Genomic DNA, 19,113 nt, shown 5'->3' on the forward strand with positions numbered 1-19,113 from the left:
TGTTACTGCTGCTGCTGTATGGCAATGGGATCTGGTCCAGCTGGGCAGGGAATCCTCTGCTGGCTGGGGGTTGTGGCGATGGTGATGCAGCGGTGGCGGTGGAGCCCGTCCAGCTCATTTGCGTGTGCGTTTATCAGATTACCGGCTGCGGCTGCTGCCACTGCCGCTGCTGTTGCTGCTGCTTTCAGCATGTTACGTAACGCACGCCTTATTGGAAGGGTGGAGGGGTGGCTGCGTGTTTCCGGGGGAGAATTGTATCTCTTCATCGGGGGTTGGCATCTCGCCGTACGCTACCAAACAGGAAAAACGAAGGAGGCTACATGCCTTTTCTGAAAATGGAATGGCCCACACAAACAAAGAGGTGTGAGGTTTATAATAAAGAGTAGAGCCCAGTCATCCTTGACAGTTTGTGTACATACATATTCACATATTCATCATGCCACAGACGGCCAGGACGGAACAGCGTCACCAGTGCATAGGAGGACCAATCATATGGGAACACGCCTGAAAATAGTGTCATGTAGTGTGGCGTAACTCCGAACGTCTGTCAATTAAGTCAGAGACTTTCTAATGTGGAGACACAGCACTCAAAAAAACTCCATAGAAATGCATGGGGCTAGTTTGTCACGCCAATATGGCCGTTGTCTACACATATCCCACCCCTTCCTCGGCAAAACGTCGACATGTGAATACATTGAGCCAATCATGTGGTGTGATGTGAATACATTGAGCCAATCATATGGTGTGTTGTGAAGACATCGTGCCAATCATGTGTTGTGATCTCGCCGCTGGAGCAAGATTGGTGCCGTGAAGCCCTTTTGCGCACGCACATTTCTGCCGAAATGGATGCCCGACGAGTGCCCAAAAAGCGTTGTCAAATGGCCGCCGAGTGGAGGGACTTGCCTAAAAGGACTTTGATTAAGTCAATGCAAAGTGTGCCAAAACTGAGACGGACTTTTGTCCCTCACATCCCTCTGTGAGAGGCACTCTGCTCTCCTGGGCTACCCTGATCTGATGCCTTTGGAATGAAACAAAGGACTTTTTCACTCCTTTTTTCGGTGAACAGGATGGCCTTGAAAAGGCAGGTATAAACAGGGCGATTTGCTAACCATCTGCTCCAAACATAACACTTAACACAAACCTCCCTTGAGGGAGCAAGCAAGAGAAGGAAGGGGGAGACAGAGAGAAAGAGATAGGATGAGAGATTATTATTTTTTAAATAAATAAATAAATGTAAAAAAAGCCCCAAAAAAGCCACTGTTTTGGCTGTGTTGAAAGTGAGATAGCAGTGTGGCAAAATATTGAACAAGGAAGGAGGCTGGCAGGGGAAAAGGAACTCAGGAACTACCTCTTAGAGGCTGTATCTAAGCAACAACAGCTCAGACGGTCCTTGATCCTGGCTGATGATTCCCCAGTGCACCTGACTGTGAGGGGAGGAGACAGCTGTTCAGTTAGCATCCATGCTAACAATTATGACACAAGAAAAATCAGGTAGAAGTTATGAGTCCGGATTTGGGCTCTGGAAATGTCACTCTAGTGAGGTGTCAGAAGAAAAATGTTATGACTAACACTAAAAGAAGTGCACATTTTACTTTTTCTAATCAGTTTTTTAGCGATCATTGTTGTGTTACTAAATATTTTTTTTATTATGTAGCAGTGGTCATTTATCTTTTGGATGTCTTGTCAGAAGGAGTTCTTTAGATATATACTGTATGTATTGACAGAGCAGAAAAGCAGTGGGTTTTCCACTGTAAGCGTCTTCAGCAGAGGCCTGTGTTGCCCTCTGTTGACTGTAAGCGGCATTGCAAGACTCTAATGTCTGAATTGAGTCATCTCTGACCTGCGGAATTATCTGATGTTACTGATCAGTCTGTAGTCGAAGTGTTCTGCCTGGCTACTCGCTGTGCTCTACCTTAGACCCGTTTATGTCTGCATCGTGGCTGCAAGGCTCTTTTAATCTGCTTCAGCTTCATGTTGCCCATGGAAAGACCTCCGTAAGAGAGATGGAGGGTGGGGGTGGTGGAGGTGATGAAACGCCCATGTCAGACATCCATCAGCTCACCATAACACACAGCCAGGAGCATCAGCTGAGTCTGACGTGCCACCAAGTGACAGGACTTACCCCCCCCACCCCCCCCCACCCCCCCCCCACCCCCCCCCCCCCCCCCCATGGCTTTTCTCACCTCCGCTTTCTCTCTTGTTCTCCTCTTCTCTCCTCTCCTATCTTTTCTTTCTTTCTGTCTTTCTTTCTCTCTTTCTGTCTTTCTTTCTCGTTGCCTTGTCTTTCATATTCTAGATATTCTGATTTTGTTCTTTTCTGCTCTCTCTCCTGCAATTCTCACTTCTTCTGCAGTTTCTGTATTTATTTGTACACATTTTCTAATGATCACTATGTCTGACTTTATAAATACTGTAGCAGTGATCCTCTCTCTCTCTCTCTCTCTCTCTCTCTCTCTCTCTCTCTCTCTCTCTGTGTTTGTTTTGTTTGTTTGTGCTTGGTTGATGTTGTCATATCTGAAAGTACTGTACCACTGCTGAGCTCTATAGTCAGGGTAGGTTTTTCCCGCAGGAGTCTTGTGTTGTATGTCGACTGTGGTGTCCTGTCGCCCCAAACTACATTTCCATATATGATATATGTCGGTTCTGCCTCCTCTGTCCATGGCCCCAAGTTCACCCAACGTAGACGCAGAGGTTACCGTGGAGATGGAACAGGCTTGAGGTTGCTATGACGTTGGGCTCTTTGTGTTCTCCACCACCGTGCTGCAATTGTGTTTCTCTGACAGCTTGTCCAGAGTGCTGCTGTTAGGGGCTGACCTTGAAAAACACTCCTTTGGTGTGGTTACCACCAGTGACAGAGAGAAGTGCTGTTTTTATCGGCGGACTCAGAAGCTGTCTATCCAATTTTAGCTCAAAATTGTGGTCTCTCAAGTATGTGTTGTTTTAATGTTGTTACAAACTGGCAGCCACACTGATGATATTAAAAATACTGCCTCTAATTAGGGAGAGGCACAGTTTCATCTGTGGGCTAAGATGAAAGAGTAAATAAAAGATTTGTCACAGATTGGCTCCTCAAGCTCTCTCTCAACAGCCCACTTACTTTAGCGCAGGGAGTAATGCACTGATGCCAGTCAGAATAGCCGCGAGTTATTCTGTCAATGTCAATGCTTGTCCAGTGCCACACTAATGAATAGCCCTAGATGTAACTACTGTATTAATTGGCTTACAAATGAAGAGATTGACTTTTTTCCTTTATTTGTGTTTGTTTTCATTAGTCGGGGAAGCCCGTAATCTTATTCCGATGGACCCCAATGGGCTGTCAGACCCTTACGTCAAGCTGAAACTCATCCCTGACCCCAAGAACGAGACCAAGCAGAAGACCAGGACCATCCGCTCCTCCCTCAATCCCACATGGAACGAGTCCTTCACTTTGTGAGTTCAGCAGAACCTTCAGGACCCTTAGGGCCTTTTCATACCCATTTTGTTTCATATCATGGGCTGAATTGATAAAAAAAAATAATTCAATTGTCCCTTGAGTTCACAAAGCTTATGAACAAAAACTCGATTACACGATTAAAATACTCTCACACTCTTGGTCAAATACTCTTGGTCAGATCATTGCTTTGATTTTGACAAACGTTCCAAAAATACCATACTGCTCTAGAGTTCGATTGGAAATGACCCGAGACTACCTCCTGCAGGCGGTTTTGTTCCGAAATGATTGTGATTGCTGTATTCACATATACCCAACCGAACTGATCTTTCGGGGTGCTCTTTGGTTTGAACCAAAGCTTGAGATTAAAAAAAAATACTTAAAGATCAGTCATTACTAGAATGCGAAGAGGGTCTTTTGCAAATGTCTGTGAGTATGTATCTATTTTCATATTTTTCTGTGTGTGTATGTGTGTGTTGTATGCTCTTCAACAGCAAGCTGAAGGCCATGGACAAGGACCGGCGCCTCTCAGTGGAGGTATGGGACTGGGACCGGACCACCAGGAACGACTTCATGGGCTCCATGTCCTTCGGTGTGTCTGAGATCATCAAGGCGCCCATGTGTGGATGGTGAGTGTGTGAGGGACAAGGTTGAAATGTCTGGACCCACTCACAGACTACAGAAGCTGGCTTTCGTTATGTTACGTGCAATCGGCTAAAGAAAATGCGAGTCTGTGCACGTCTCCATCCACTGTGTGATGTGAAGTGCGGTCTCAATGCAATCAAGGGAGGAGTTGCAAACAGCTGTGCGATCAAAACGTAAGGCTGTCCAAGCATAAGTGCGAAAACGCCTTATAAATTTGCAAAGAATGCAAATTCATTTGAATAATCTTTCCATCAACTTTGGTGGCATGTGCTTAGTAAAATATTATGGGCCATGTTTTTGGGCTGTTTTAAAATAGACAGAAGCATCGAGAGGCATGAGTGTTTTCCACTCAGTTTTATTTATCCGTAATGCTCCATTAAAAGTCAACATTGTTTTAAGTGGCTTTACTCAGCACAAGACTAACAACCAGAAGAGCAAACACTATGTTTTAGTTGAATTATGTTATCATAATATCAAGTCAAGTCAAGTCACTTATTTATCTATAATATATCAAGAGGAACCATTGATATGTAGTACACACACCATATAGATTTACAGTATATAACTCTAAATGGCACTTTTATTTTGGTGGCTACAGTTAAACTATGAGAGTGAGGAGAGCAACACAGACTGAATTGATGAGTTTGCATAACATACTACAGTTCCCATGGTCCTCTTTGTCTTACAGGTACAAATTGCTGAACCAGGAAGAGGGCGAGTATTACAATGTTCCCATTCCAGACGTTGAGGACATCAATCAAGTGGAACTCCGGCAGAAGTTTGAGGTTGGTGTTTGCACACCTACAGTATTCTCTGTGTTTTCTTTCATCCTGTTGTACAAAGCTACTTCCCAAAATTACACCTCTCTTTGGCCTCATCACTCAAGCCTTTAATTTGTCTAAAAATTATTTCTTCTCCTCTATTGTTTTGGGTATTTATCCAAAAGGCTGCCTATATCTCCATGGTAACAGTAGTGCAGATTAAAGCGGCACCAAAGAAGATTTGCTCTCGGGGTCCCCCTACAGTTGAGAAGCACAATTATAAACAAACTAAATATGCCTCTTTTGCTAGAAAGTATGAACATAACTCAGATACAATATAGAGGGAATGTACGTGTGTACATGTAAGTGTGTGTGAGTGTGTATGTGTGTGTGTAAGAGACGAGAAGACTTCTCTCAATAAGTCAATTTGCGTGTTTCATGCTTCAGTGTGCGGTCGGACTCGTGTATGAGTGAATCCCTAAGACACAGGGTTTGCTGGCTAAGCACAAGCAAGTTCCTGTTCCCATGGAAACTACAATGGAGATCTTGTTAAGTTACAAAGATCATCTTTCTTTGCCTCAACAGGAATTCTCTCACATCTCAACATGCAGATGCCATCGGAAATGCATGAAGATTTTTAGGCATCATGGATGTAGATTTGCAAGATAAATTGACACATTTAATAGGGTGGTAGGCTAATTGTGTGAAGGGTCCTTATATTATTCTTCATGGTTTAGGGAAGGGGCATATTCAGATCACCAGTCCTGCCTTTACACACACACACACACACACACACACACACACACACACACACACACACACACATACACACATACACACACACACACACACACACACACACACACACACACACACACACACACACACACACACACACACACACAGGTGCGTTCTGACTAATGCTGCAGTTTTTCTCCTCTGTTCTGTAGGCATGCCAACTAAACCACTTCCTAAAGGTAGCTCTCTCTCTCTGTCTCTCTCACTCTTCTTTCTCTATGTGAAGAATATATCTCCATATTCTTAAGCACTGGAATGAAATGGTACCTTCTGGTCTCCCTCTGATTGTTTGTGAGTCACTGCCAGCTGCCACAAACCAATCAGCTTTACTAACAAAGCTGCCCGAGAAGGTGCCTGATCAAACATGAACCCTCACTGTGCTGAACGCTGCTGATATAACCACATATTCCCAGAAACACACCTCACCATGAACCGAAATAAGAATTAGGTTCTTCATAAATATTGGCTAAAAGGCTGCATCAAAATTGTGCAACACTGGTGTAGATGTAGACACATGCACACGCACACCCACACGCACACACACACAGACACACACACACACACACACACACACATGCACACACACACACATTGAAGCTGTGCTGTTGTTAGTAAACGTGTGCATTTGGGAGATGTCAGTATGAGGAGGTGTTTGGTTCGAGTCCCTGTTACCCTGAGAACACCTTTGGCCCAGACCACAGTGGCCCTGCACGCCCCTGGCACGCTCCCCCTTCATCATGCCACGCATGCCACCCGCACATGCACAACTAACACCTCTGTCCTGTGCCACCAACGCCCATCACACCGAGGAAGAGCAAGAAACCTACATAGTGATGGGCCCAGCACTCAACAGCATGCTTCCATGCTTACTAATTAAGCACTAATGGAGCACTGTGTAAGCCAGAGTCCAAGTGTTTTAAAGACCTCTAATGAGCATCAGCTTGGTTTCAGCTATGAGAAAGAATGTTTTCTTGTACTCATCTTCACCAAAATGTATGTGCATGTGCTGTGCATTACCTATACAAAGCATATATCCCAGTGCACATTCAGTATCAAGCCACTTGGGGGCAGCAAAAAGTCAATATTCTATGCGTCTTGAATATTGGTTTAAAAATAATGTGAGCATAGTAGGAATTCATGCATTTTGTCGCTGCATTAAAAGTTTGTGGGACTAGGAATACAGAGGGCACGGAGTTTAGAAACCAATAATGGCACCGCCGTCTTTATGTCCCACGCTCCCTGCAGGGGAAGAGCTCCTAACACTGCAGTTATTGGTCTCGTGGCTTTGTGTTTGCAAAGGCTTCGGATATGATCATGGAGGGGGTGGACACGGGCTCAGGAGAAGCTGGAGGACGGGAGCAGGGCTTCATGACCTGCGGCTCAGGTGTTTTTCTCAGCTCTCCGTGGCACCTGCTGCGTCACGAGGGGATCAAGTCCTCGAGTTGTGACCCTCTCAGACACCTCCACAACCAGCTGCCCTCGCCTCTGGGAAGGTCGGGCGAGATCAGGCAGAAATGAGCTATCAGGTGGCAGAGCAGAGCTTCGTAGCAAGAGCTGAGACCTCAGTCTTTGTGCATTTCCCATGGAGTGAGCTGCATCGTTGATATTTTCTTGTTTTCTAGTAGTGGCTTTTGGATGAAATGATGTGCATTGAATAGTTACAGGCATGAATAAATACAGAATAAGCTAAATGCAGAATATGAAAGTGGCCCCATATGGCCCCAGAGGAAATGATGTCATGCCTAGGTCACTGGAGTTCTTTTTATTCACCATGTCTTGAATGCTTTGACGTGATCCCTCTCTGTGAGTGTCATGCTTTTTTCCCCTCTGTAGCCTTAAATAGCTTCGTGACAACTATGAAAGGAACACATGCACACAAAGCACTAAGGTATCCAAAGGACAAACCTTGTGGAATGCTGAGTACATTTCTTTAATTATTTATGGAGATGCTGAAAGATCATTTAAATTCATCAGTGTGGTGTCTGAGCTATTTGGGGACCAGAAGTTTTGCAGTCTGTCTGAGTCTGAGTTGGGGAATTGGGAAAGAAGTCACCTCGCTTAGAGAGCACACAAACAGGTCGTGACCAGAAGGTTTCAATGGAGAACAGAGGGTTGTGTAATGAAGGAAGCACGTACTGTATTAGCTCAGGACTATTCTATAATTGGTGGAACTGTCACTGAAAAGCTTTAATCCCAGACTCCCAGGCCATGGAGCAATCTGGAATGTCCCAAATCAAAGGGGTTTAACCCTAGTCCCTTGTCCTCTACCATATGTGATCTTCTTCTTCTTTTTCTTCCTTCTCTTCTTCTTCTTCTTCTTCTTCTTCTTCTTCTTCTTCTTCTTCTTCTTCTTCTTCTTCTTCTTCTGTGTCTGCTTAAAAACGTACAATAATCATCTGGGGATTCTCCTTATTTCCCTGTTTTCTCTTAGGATTCTTTTACTGTTAATTACAAATAAACAGCAATATAATTTGGGGTTGTCGCTTACTACTACTATTATATTTATATTTATGAGTTATTTATGATTGATTGATCGGTGGCTTTCTCTAAATGAGACCAAGAGTTGAGTTTAGATTCTGACATTCTTCCTGTCATCTGAAATTGCATGTCTGCATGTATGACTCATGCATCAAGTCATAGATATTAATCTCACAGAGATTAATCCTAATCACTCTAGTAATTACCATAGTAACTGAGCTGTAGAAGCCATACTCTTTGTAATTACAAAGAAGTTAAATATTTATGAATGCAACTGTGATGCAGTGAAACTGTTCAGTGCTCCTGTATGTATGCAACAGACCTTTTGATCTCCACACGTTGTATTGCAGAAAGCCAAGATGGGTCCTGGGAAGAAGATGATCAATTCATCAGACTATCGCCGGTTCAGCCTGCCGTCCGGGAACATGGACCGGGTGCGCCTCAGCGACTTCCACTTCTTGTCTCTGCTCGGCAAAGGTAGCTTCGGCAAGGTGAGAGTTCAGCAGCTTTGCCATTACTATCAATAAGAGCCTTTCAAAAGCTGAGCTTTTGTACAATACAATTTATCTCAGGCTTTAAGTAATTAAAAAGAAGAGCAGAATCAAGCACTGACTGAACCTTAGGTTAACTAAATCAATTCTCAGATCCAGTTTTGTTGAAAGAAGGCTTAATGAAAGTGGGCTTTATAGATTTCTGTCCGTTCATGAAAAAAATGCAGTTTAATTAAAAAAACTTCAAACAATTGTGTGCTAGTTCAAATCAGCATGCCATTTTTTTTTCATTGTCATTCATTCATTATCATTATTTTTGCTGCTTCTCAAAGCCTGTCGAATCCTAAAACCTGTTTAACAAGACTCAGGGGACGATGTTTTCAGCCAGTGTACCTCCCTCAGCTGTTGGAAATACTCTGGATCTTTAAGCACCAATTTATTGGATTGGGAGGGAACTCTCATCAAGCACTGGATTTTATTTTTTTAGGATTAGGACACTTACATTTTTATCCATCTGCATGAAGGGACATGGTTGAAATTACTGACTAGCACAAATTAGTGTAATTCCTCAGTCTTTCAGAAGGGTTTCTTACAGGCTGGTTACCTTAATGCTACCAATGGTTTTCTGTATGTTTACCATCCTATGGTATTGTCCTGAATCAGCCCATGGCATGGTCTACCAGTAGAGCCACAGGTGGTTTGAGTCATCTCCCCTGTCTGTGGCGTGTGTGGTGCTCAGGTGATGTTGGCGGAAATGAAGACCACAGAGGAGCTGTACGCCATCAAGATCCTGAAGAAGGACGTGGTGATCCAGGACGACGACGTGGAGTGCACCATGGTGGAGAAGAGGGTGCTGGCCCAGCGTGACAAGCCGCCCTTCCTCACCCAGCTGCACTCCTGCTTCCAGACTGTGGTGAGAGAGATGGACTGGGCAGGGCAGGGCACGACAACCACAGGCTCACCTGTCCAAAATGAGAGGGAGGGAGAGGCTCCATATGTGTGTGTGTGTGTGTGTGTGTGTGTGTGTGTGTGTGTGTGTGTGTGTGTGTGTGTGTGTGTGTGTGTGTGTGTGTGTGCGTGCGTGCGGGTGTGTGTGTGTGTGTGAGTGAGCATGTGTGTGCATGCACTTTTTGCCCTCTTTCATGTTGACAACTCCAGTCGTTATGAACACCAGGCAGGCTGGTCTCTCTCAGTCAGCCCTCTCTCTCTCTCTCTCTCAGTCAGCCCTCTCTCTCTCTCTCAGTCAGCCCTCTCTCTCTCTCTCTCTCTCTCTCTCTCTCTCTCAGTCAGCCCTCTCTCTCTCTCTCATGTAATAAACTGCAGGGACTGTGACTCACAGCTCCAGTCACAGAGGCCAGCACAACTCAGCTGTCATCTTACCTCATTACCCTCAGAAGTTGGGCACTGACCATAACGCTGAGTTTGTAGCGTAATTAACAAGTTTAGCTCTTGCCTTGACCCTGGCTTCTGAGAGTAGTTATCTCTGTGACTTCTCTAGAACCTTCTCCCGTCTTTCAGATGAATTTCTATTATTAAGTGGCATTTGTGTCAGAGTTGGCCCTCATAACAGCAGTTTGCTATTCTTAGGTGACATTGAATGTGCCTCTTATGTACGTCTCGTGGGATGCAAGTATACAGTATCTGTGCAAATATACTGTAAATGTCCATGTGAGACTTGAAAAATAATCATTTGGTTCAGTTACAATCATTATTTCGAACTTTCCATGAGAGGGTGTTGAGAAGTGAATCTTTTACTCACCGGATGACATATTTATTTTACAACTGCTAGTAGTATAGCTTTCCCTGCTGTTTCAAGAGGCTCTTTATTCCGGTGCTAAATGTGCTTATAAACCACTAGACACCTCTTACTCTCATTTCCGCTGGAGCCTTTCGAGCTGCCGCCGCCTCAGTGAAGTGTGTATAATGAGAACCATTAGGACTGCTGTCAGTGGAGCGTGGCCTTCCTCTCCTGTCCCCTGTCCATCACTAGCCACTCTTTGTTCAGATCAGAGGCTGATGGCAGCCGCAGGCTCTGGAGACAGCATGTGTGAGTGTGTGTGTGTGTGTACCTGTCTTTGTGATGGAGGTGCACCTGTCTGCTGTTGTTGGCAGGACCGACTCTACTTTGTCATGGAGTACATCAACGGGGGAGATCTCATGTATCACATCCAGCACGTGGGCAAGTTCAAGGAGCCACAGGCTGTGTAAGAGTCTCAGGACACTCATCTGAATTGAGCTTGTGATGTGCAGCAAATACTCAAAATACTGTATAGCCCCACTAGAGCCTTTTTATGCTATACTCTATATCATATCTCATGTAATGTTTGCTATACTTTGTTAAAAATGGAACATTGAATAGAAAAAAATTAAAAATGTTGTTGACTGTCCTCTTCTCCATATGTTTCCCATAGGTTCTATGCTGCAGAGATCGCAGTTGGATTGTTTTTCCTCCACCGAAAAGGAGTCATATACAGGTAGATGTGACCATGATGCCATTGGATGTAACACCAGTATTTAGTGTGTGCTCTTCAGTTGTTGAGTACATTTTATGCAAAATGTAAATACTAGTTCCGTATAACTTGATTTGTGCAAACAGAAGAATTAAAAGAGAGAGAGACTGAGGGCTCTATCTTGCACACCAGCGCAATTGACTTTGTATACTCGCGCTTTTGACTTTCCTATTTTGCAGTCAGCGCATATTGGAATTTTCCCTCTACAGGTACATGTGCGCCCACGGGGGCGTTTCAGCGAAAAGAGGGGGCGTGTTCCGGCGCAAACGGTCCCTGTTGATATTTTGCAGTTTCAGAAAACAATTCCGCCACAGACCAGGCACCTCCTGGTCTAAAGTCAGGCGCAAATTCAGATGCTATTTTAAGGGCGCAGGCATGGCCACAGGCCTGCAGAAATGAATGCTATGCACACTGATCTACAGACACCCTGTGCACAGATGGAAACATTCAAAGCCTTGATAATATTTGTCCGTTTCCCGTTTTTTTTCGTGCATTGGTCAACTAAAAATTTAGTAGCCTATATAGTACATCTACATGCAATATCTTTACAACAACAACGCCTAATTACGACCTATTAATTTGGACAACTTTATACAGCCCTATAAAGGCTAAAGTTACCTTTAGTTTTGTTCCAATTTACCATTGTGTATGGCTTTAAACACTGTGTGCGCTTTAACATCAGCCTATAAGCATTATTCCAGCTGTGCTAAGGTTTTGACAAGCACCACAATTTTGCCTACCTTGTTGTAGCCCATCTGAAATATTGTTCCCTCCATCCTTTCGTTGTTTTCAAAAAACGTTTTATATCCATGATGGCCTCGAAGTCTTGAGTTTGTGAATTTGCTTAAATAAGCTTATTATGTGCTGTTAACCAGCAACCATAGACAGTAAAAGAAAGCAGCAAGTAGCCTTGGCTACAATTTCTGTAGTTGCTGCGTCCATTCATTGTTATTCTCTCTCCTGCTCAAACAAAAGTTGTGCGTGCATTAAGTTGATGATAATGTGTTTACAAACTCTACTTTACATAAAATAAATATTGTAAATAGCGTACTGTCATGCAGTTAATGGGATACTGTGCAGAGTTGGAAGGTCAACTTGGAAACTGTTTCTCGTTGTTGAGTTGCCTGTTGGTAAGGTACAGCCGTAGCTTACACCTGCAGGAGCGCTTGCTTGTGCGCCTGTGTTGCGCAATGCACTTTGCTCCTCTCATCTACAACGCAGTTCCCATTTCTCCAAACCCTACATAATTACAAGGACAAATATTGCTACACGAGGGAAATCAGTGTGGTGTCCGATGTGAAAAAACAGGTATAAATCTAGTGAACACATTTCCACGAATCACGGATGTGTTGATGACATAAATTAGGAAATATTAGAGGACTTAATGAGACGTGATGTTGAACTGCATGCCGATGCCATTTAACCCAAATGCCCCAGCAGCAGCACGGGAGAGGAGAGCTTATCTGAAAGATCTGCATTGTCTGTAGTGAGGTAATGTTAGATTACATGCAAAAATATCACCATGCATTCATAACCTCGTGATTCAGTAAGAGTGATCCCAAAACATTGGAAAGTGACATTTCTGTATTACATTTTGTCAAGAGGAAAAATCAATAGCAAACTGTTCCCAACTGACTATAGCGCTGTGAACCGTTCTTGGCTGCTTCTGGCAAATCCTCCATCATAATAGCAATCCGCTATGGAACAAGCGTGCATGTTGTTAAAGGGAATGTGAGTAAACATTAACAATAAACGCTCTGATTGGTTTATTGCATGTTACGCCCAAACCACACCCAAGAATAATGTAGCTACTACAGACCACCCCATTTTAGATTTGCGTCGGGCGCAACAGTCATTATCCCGCCGGTAAAATATAAACAGCGCCCAAGATCCGCCCACAAAGCGATTTGCGCAAAGTCAATTACGCTTAAGTGCAAGATAGAGCCCTGTATGTTTCCTGAATCCTGCCTTTTTGTATTTGTATGCATTGCATTCCCAATTAGATAGAAATGCATAGCTTTCATTTCCTGCATTACACGTTGCATAACCAGGGTCTTTTAAAGCTGCAGTACCTTGCGTCAGTGTTGCCATAGGTTTTGTATTTTAATGGTATGTTGCTTAACACTGAAGCTCTGCTTAACATGGCTCAGGTCCCAAGCTTGTTTAAACTGTGACAAGCTCTAACAGATTGCCAACCCCGAATGTGTGGTATCAATATTATGGTGCAAATGGAGCGATGTGATGTGAGTCATCCCTAAGAGAAAGAGGAGGTGGAGGTGAGAGGAGGAGAGAGGAGGAGTGAGGAGGAGAGACAAGAGACAAAGCTGATCTGCAGGCGAAGAGAAGATTTTTTTTTTACAGAGGCAGAAAAATGTCAGAGAGGAGGAGCGAATGAGGGGGAGAGAAAGTGTCTGAGGTGGAACAGAGCTTTGTGTGTTGGACCCAAAACAGCCTAGCTTTGCCTTCACACACCCCCTGCGGAGGCCAACACTCACTGTTTTTGACTGTCCTCTGCGGTGGCAGAGCTCGATGGAAATACCAATGTCACCTGAAGTCCAGCCACCAAAACAAACAAAACAAAATACATAACACTGAAACCGCCTTGCAAATCAATAGAGAACTCTATAAAGAGCAGTGCAGAGAGCATACAGTAATAGAGTAGATGCCATGGTGTCCTTGAGATGTTTGTGGAGGAGCCTGTGTGGGTTGTTAGTGTGATGGTGTCTTAGGCAGGTGTGATGAAGCACATGCTTGACCTTGACTTGTCCGCCTGTCCTTCCACAGAGATCTGAAGCTGGACAACGTCATGCTGGACTCGGAGGGCCACATCAAGATCGCCGACTTTGGAATGTGCAAGGAGAACATGTACGAGGGCATGACCACGCGCACCTTCTGTGGGACACCTGACTACATCGCCCCAGAGGTGTGTGTCTCTGTGTGTTGTGTGTGTATGTGTGTGTGTGTGTGTGTGTGTGTGTGTGTGTGTGTGTGTGTGTTAATAACCCTTGAATTCTGCCTGCTCTAGACGGCAAACAGTACTCAGAGACAAAGAATTGAGTCAATTATGGAAGGCAGAAAGTCATTCTTTCACTATGGATGTCTCCAGAAAGAGATCATATAGTTATGGTAGCCAGCCAATATGATCACCATTCTTTCTCAAGTGCACCGCAGTTGATACATATAGTCTTACACTTGTATAATGCATAATGTATAATGTCTGATTGTGGGACAGTCTATCTCATTAATGTCTCAAGGGCAGCTGAGCTTGTCCCATTCCAATTTGCACAAGGCTCACACCCCAGTGTGCCAGCATCTGGTGTGTGTGTGGTTTGGATAGTCATGTGTGAGCAGTAATCACTCAGGCCCCATGAGCCAGTCTTTCATTTCTGCTGTTTATGCCTCCAGAGGTGTCCAGGTGAACTTGTGAGGGAAGCAAAGGAGAAGAGAGGTCATTTCTATCATTTCCTTATCAATGTTGGTAATCCCATGGGTTGTGATGTGTGCAAGACAAGACTAATGCAGTTCCGGAATGACTTAAAAATGACTGGTGTCAGTCAACCCTATACATGTGGTAGATTCTACATGCCTTTGAATGCCAGAGGATTTGGATGTGCTCAGGGCCTCTCCCAGTGCCTTTGTGAGCCGCCGCCGTCGTCTGTGTCTGACTCTGAGCCATGGCAGCTCCACCAGTGGTTCTCAGCTAACGGAGGCGGCTCGCACCTGCAGAGCGGAGAGTCACTGTGAGCTCTGGCGGACATTCCCAGGCGGACAGTTCTGTCACTTCTCATTGGGAGCGGCCCGGCTGAGGAGGCAGAGTTATGCTAATGCCTCCCCGATGAGATCCGTCTGAGGGGTCACTCTGTTTCGCTCTCGAGGCAGCCGAGGTGATGGACGCTGCTGGGAGATGCGTCTCTGAGGAGTGGGTGGATAGAGTTTAGTGCTGCCTGTGGAATTTGTGGAACTGCATTTTATACAGTACCACTTTACCTGAAATTACTTGTCAGACAGCAGTATCCTGACAGTAAATCAGTGCGAGAGATGCAAGTAAATGCATGCAAGTAAATATTGACTGGAAGGACTAGCTGGGATATATGTTTGTTTTTTTGTCATTCTTTTGCCAGTCCTGCACATTTGTGGTGAGTTTCTGCAGGGCTTACAAAAGTTGCACACATGCCGTCTCTTCAGCAACATTCTCACCCAGAGGGTAAACTAATGAAGGTCATCACTAAAACAAAACTCCATCTCTCTCTATCTCCCTCTCTCTCTCTCTCCCTCTCTCTCTCTTTCTTTCTCTCTTTCACTCCCCCCCTCTCTCTGCTTCTGTCAAGACTAACATACTTTGTCAGTCAGTGATGGGTTTCTGCCCAGAGCCCTGTCAGCTGTAGTCTCTCATGTAAAGAGAAGACAGCAAGAGGAAGCAAAGGGAAGCCCACTAACCCACTGTTCTGGGAAAAAACAGTCCCTTAGCATTGATTACTCAAAGAAGTGAGTCAGATTAGTCAGTAGATATTCCCTCTGTCTTACTAATGACATTGGAAATAGTCCTGCTTTGTTGCAAATGTCAGATCTGTCATTGGATCAGTAGTCCTTGCCTTTGACTCATCAATCAGGTAATTTCTGTCACTGTTGAGTCTGTTTCATTAAGCACACATGTTATGTAGAACACAACACAAGCCAGTAGAGAACATGTCACTAGTCCCCCTGGAGAGTAATGACTAGCATCACAGACTCCGAGACTATTTTTAGAAACAGAGGAAACATCTTTTCAAGCCCCCCACTTGGTAAACATGGCAAAGCTGTACACTGTACAGTGCCCTTTTTGGCTTCCAGGAGTCTATAATTAACAGCTTGGTATTGGTGTGTGTATGTGTGTGTGTGTGTGTGTGTGTGTGTGTGTGTGTGTGTGTGGTGTGTGTGTGTGTGTGTGTGTGTGTGTGTGTGTGTGTCTGTGTGTGTGTGTGTGTGTGTGTGTGTGTGTGTGTGTGTGGTGTGTGTGTGTGTGTGTGTGTGTGTGTGTGTTGAGAGTGAGAGTTCTGTGTGGGAAGATTAGGACTATAGAGAGAACATGGTCTTTGTTAAATAGAATGTAAAAATAGCAACAACACAGCCTCTGTAATTTCCCTCTGCAGTTAGCAACATGCTTCTGTGCTGGATGGATCTGTATTGTACATGGGTAGACTCAGACTGTCTCAACTGTGTTTGTCCGTGAAACACTCCATTTGCTGTTCATCATCAAGACACTGATTCTGTTAAAGTATGTTCTTGCATTTCTACTTCTGACAAGGTCACTTTATATTTCGATTACAAAAAGTCATCTGTCACTTTGGCAACCCTGATGAAGGAAAAAGGACAATGAAGAGGCACCACTGACATTGTGCTCTATAGTGGTGAGAAGCCAGTGTCATTCTGTGATTCTCGTGTTCCCCAGATCATTGCATATCAGCCCTATGGGAAGTCAGTGGACTGGTGGGCCTATGGAGTTCTGCTGTACGAGATGCTGGCTGGTCAGGTATGTGGTCAGTGACCCCCGTAACCTCACTTCCTCATCAAGCCAACAAAACCACTGTTCTGTCCTGTAACCATGATACATGACATGCCATGGTTACTATTAACACAATAAAGCATCTGCTATAACATGATTTATAACACGTCATGTGTAGCTTATAAAACAGGGTTCACGTAAGGCCGTACCAAACCCCCTGTTCTATCACAAATGCAAAATTCCTTCTTCTCAGTAGCTCAGCATTATCACTCACCATGCCTGATGGTGATGATGGCAAGTGCAGCAACACCAGCTCATTCTAAGAAAAGCTTGCATTGATGAAATTATGTAAGCGTGGTGTGTGTAGGGTTATACTATATATAGACACATTTTGTCATTTAGTGACATGAACTCTGGCAAAATATTGAAATCTCTTGTTTCACTTTTTTCATCTTCCATGATGTACTGTACTTGTTTAATAAGGTGAGCCTGGGCTGGCATATTACCCTGGTATCTACGTTTCCTCTTCACAATGTCTATCTGCCTCGTCTCTCTGTCTCTGGGTAGTGCCAGGTCTGACCTTAAGATCTGTGCTCTTAAGTGGGCTGCCTCAGACGGCTTGTTCCCCATGTGGGTCTGAAAATGACACTTTGGCCCCATTTCTCCTGAGCTCTTGTCACAGGGCCAGATGGCACTAAATGTCAGAGAACTGAGATAGAATGGGATGAACTGCTTTCAAATGTGTGAAATGTGATAGCACCCAGCCTCAAAACCCACATGGTATTGCAGTATATTTTAATGTAGCCAAAGACTCCCTACTTTAAATGGATAGGGCCGGCTGAATGGCATGTACAGTAGAGCGAGCAACCAATCAGCTCATTAGCAATATTAATAAATCCCTTTGTACTGAACTATCCATCAATTATTAACAACTGAACCACAACTAGCAAAATCAATATCATTATCATTATTATCAAGATAATTTTCAAATGAAATATTTCTATTATTGCCATTTTTGTATGCAGGTTACAGTGTAGGAAGGTAAACAAATGATTATATGTATGTGGGATGGCAATATGTATTTCTCGGCAGGTTCATGTCCAGTGATGTAGCCTGTTAATCACTTCCTGTCTCCTGTCTCCCGTAGCCGCCGTTCGATGGGGAGGACGAGGACGAGCTCTTTCAGTCCATCATGGAGCACAACGTGTCCTACCCCAAGTCCATGTCCAAAGAAGCCGTGTCCATCTGCAAGGGGGTGAGTGTGTGTGTGTGTGTGTGTGTGTGTGTGTGCACTGTGCACACATTCCAAAATCAATGCAGTGGTGCAGAGCGTGGCACCTCTTTGTCTTGTGGAGAGGGGTGTAGGTGGGAGCTTTCATGTAGGTGTCACCTGTTCAGTGTGTGAGTGAGTGATGAGCTGTAATTAACACTGAAGAGTCTCCCTGTCACACTTGCCAATGGGATCCACTCAGGCCTTTAATAACATGGAAGACAGATCCAGCGTGTGATTGACATCTCTATTCTGAGCCAGCCTTCATCACTCCCTATTGTTCCTATTGAGTGAAGAATGGAGAATAGCTTCCCTCCCCTCCCCTCCCCGCTGCCTGCACTGTGATGTGTGAAAGTGCTCATCTGAAATATGATTCAGAACAAAGATGGATGCGGGGAGAGAGAGAGAGGGAGAGAGGGAATATTCACCAGGGCCATCAGAGGTCAGGACATCAGTGGCCATTTTAGATGAGGCTGAGATGGTGTGGGAACATGGGAACATGTGAAAGAGTTTCTTTGTGAATGTACCCAATGAACCTATTAGTGGTGTACTCTAGCACTGTACTGATACATTCACTAAGCCCGGTGTCTTTCATGTCTTTTCTTTTAACACACACGTGTTCACACACACTCTTAGCTGATGACCAAGCACCCGTCCAAGCGTCTGGGCTGTGGGCCGGAGGGGGAGAGGGACATCAGGGAGCAGGCCTTCTTCCGCCGCATCGACTGGGACCGTCTGCAGAACCGAGAGATCCAGCCTCCGTTCAAGCCCAAAGTGGTGAGATATCACTGGGATGTCTCCGGCACTCTCACCTTCTGTCTCTCTCACTTCCTATACCTCTCAATCTCTGTCTCTCTCTCTTACTCTCTCTCTCTCTCATTCTCTGTCTCTCTCTCTTACTCTCTCTCTCTCTCAATCTCTGTCTCTCTCTCTTACTCTCTCTCTCTCTCAATCTCTGTCTCTCTCAATCTTTCTCTTTCTCAATCTCTGTCTCTCTCAATCTCTGTCTGTTTTGGTCTGTACTCTCTCTCTCTCTCCATTTGCTATTTGTTCCTCCTGTTCCTCCTTCCTTCTAGTCATGTTTTTCTGTGGCCTTCTCTCGCTCCATCTCCCCCACACCCCTCTCTCCCTCTCACACACTTTTATGCTCAGAAAGATCTATTTAAGGAAAGAAGCTGAAAATACATTGCAACATGTAGTGCAGACTAGCTGTCATAAGCTATCACTCACTCACGAGAGTTCACAGCA

The 19,113-nt window shown here is 44.6% G+C and overlaps 1 protein-coding gene across 1 annotated transcript in view; it reads left to right on the forward strand.

Annotated features, from left to right (window-relative positions):
• prkcab (protein kinase C, alpha, b) overlaps positions 1-19,113 on the forward strand; it is a 135,652-nt gene that overhangs the window by 111,475 nt on the left and 5,064 nt on the right. Inside the window, exons 6-16 of the mRNA XM_076265264.1 lie at positions 3,273-3,429; positions 3,925-4,059; positions 4,764-4,860; positions 8,463-8,603; positions 9,343-9,516; positions 10,716-10,807; positions 11,015-11,077; positions 13,898-14,036; positions 16,542-16,622; positions 17,743-17,850; positions 18,502-18,642. Coding sequence (XP_076121379.1) covers positions 3,273-3,429; positions 3,925-4,059; positions 4,764-4,860; positions 8,463-8,603; positions 9,343-9,516; positions 10,716-10,807; positions 11,015-11,077; positions 13,898-14,036; positions 16,542-16,622; positions 17,743-17,850; positions 18,502-18,642 — 1,328 coding nt within the window. The remainder of the gene's footprint in view (positions 1-3,272; positions 3,430-3,924; positions 4,060-4,763; positions 4,861-8,462; positions 8,604-9,342; positions 9,517-10,715; positions 10,808-11,014; positions 11,078-13,897; positions 14,037-16,541; positions 16,623-17,742; positions 17,851-18,501; positions 18,643-19,113) is intronic.

This window comes from Alosa pseudoharengus, unplaced genomic scaffold (genome assembly GCF_046254945.1).
Source record: "Alosa pseudoharengus isolate Yale_2024_CS ecotype anadromous, Long Island Sound unplaced genomic scaffold, YU_APseudo_1.1 YU_APseudo_1.1_scf_4, whole genome shotgun sequence".
NCBI classification, from domain to species: Eukaryota; Metazoa; Chordata; class Actinopteri; order Clupeiformes; family Clupeidae; genus Alosa; species Alosa pseudoharengus.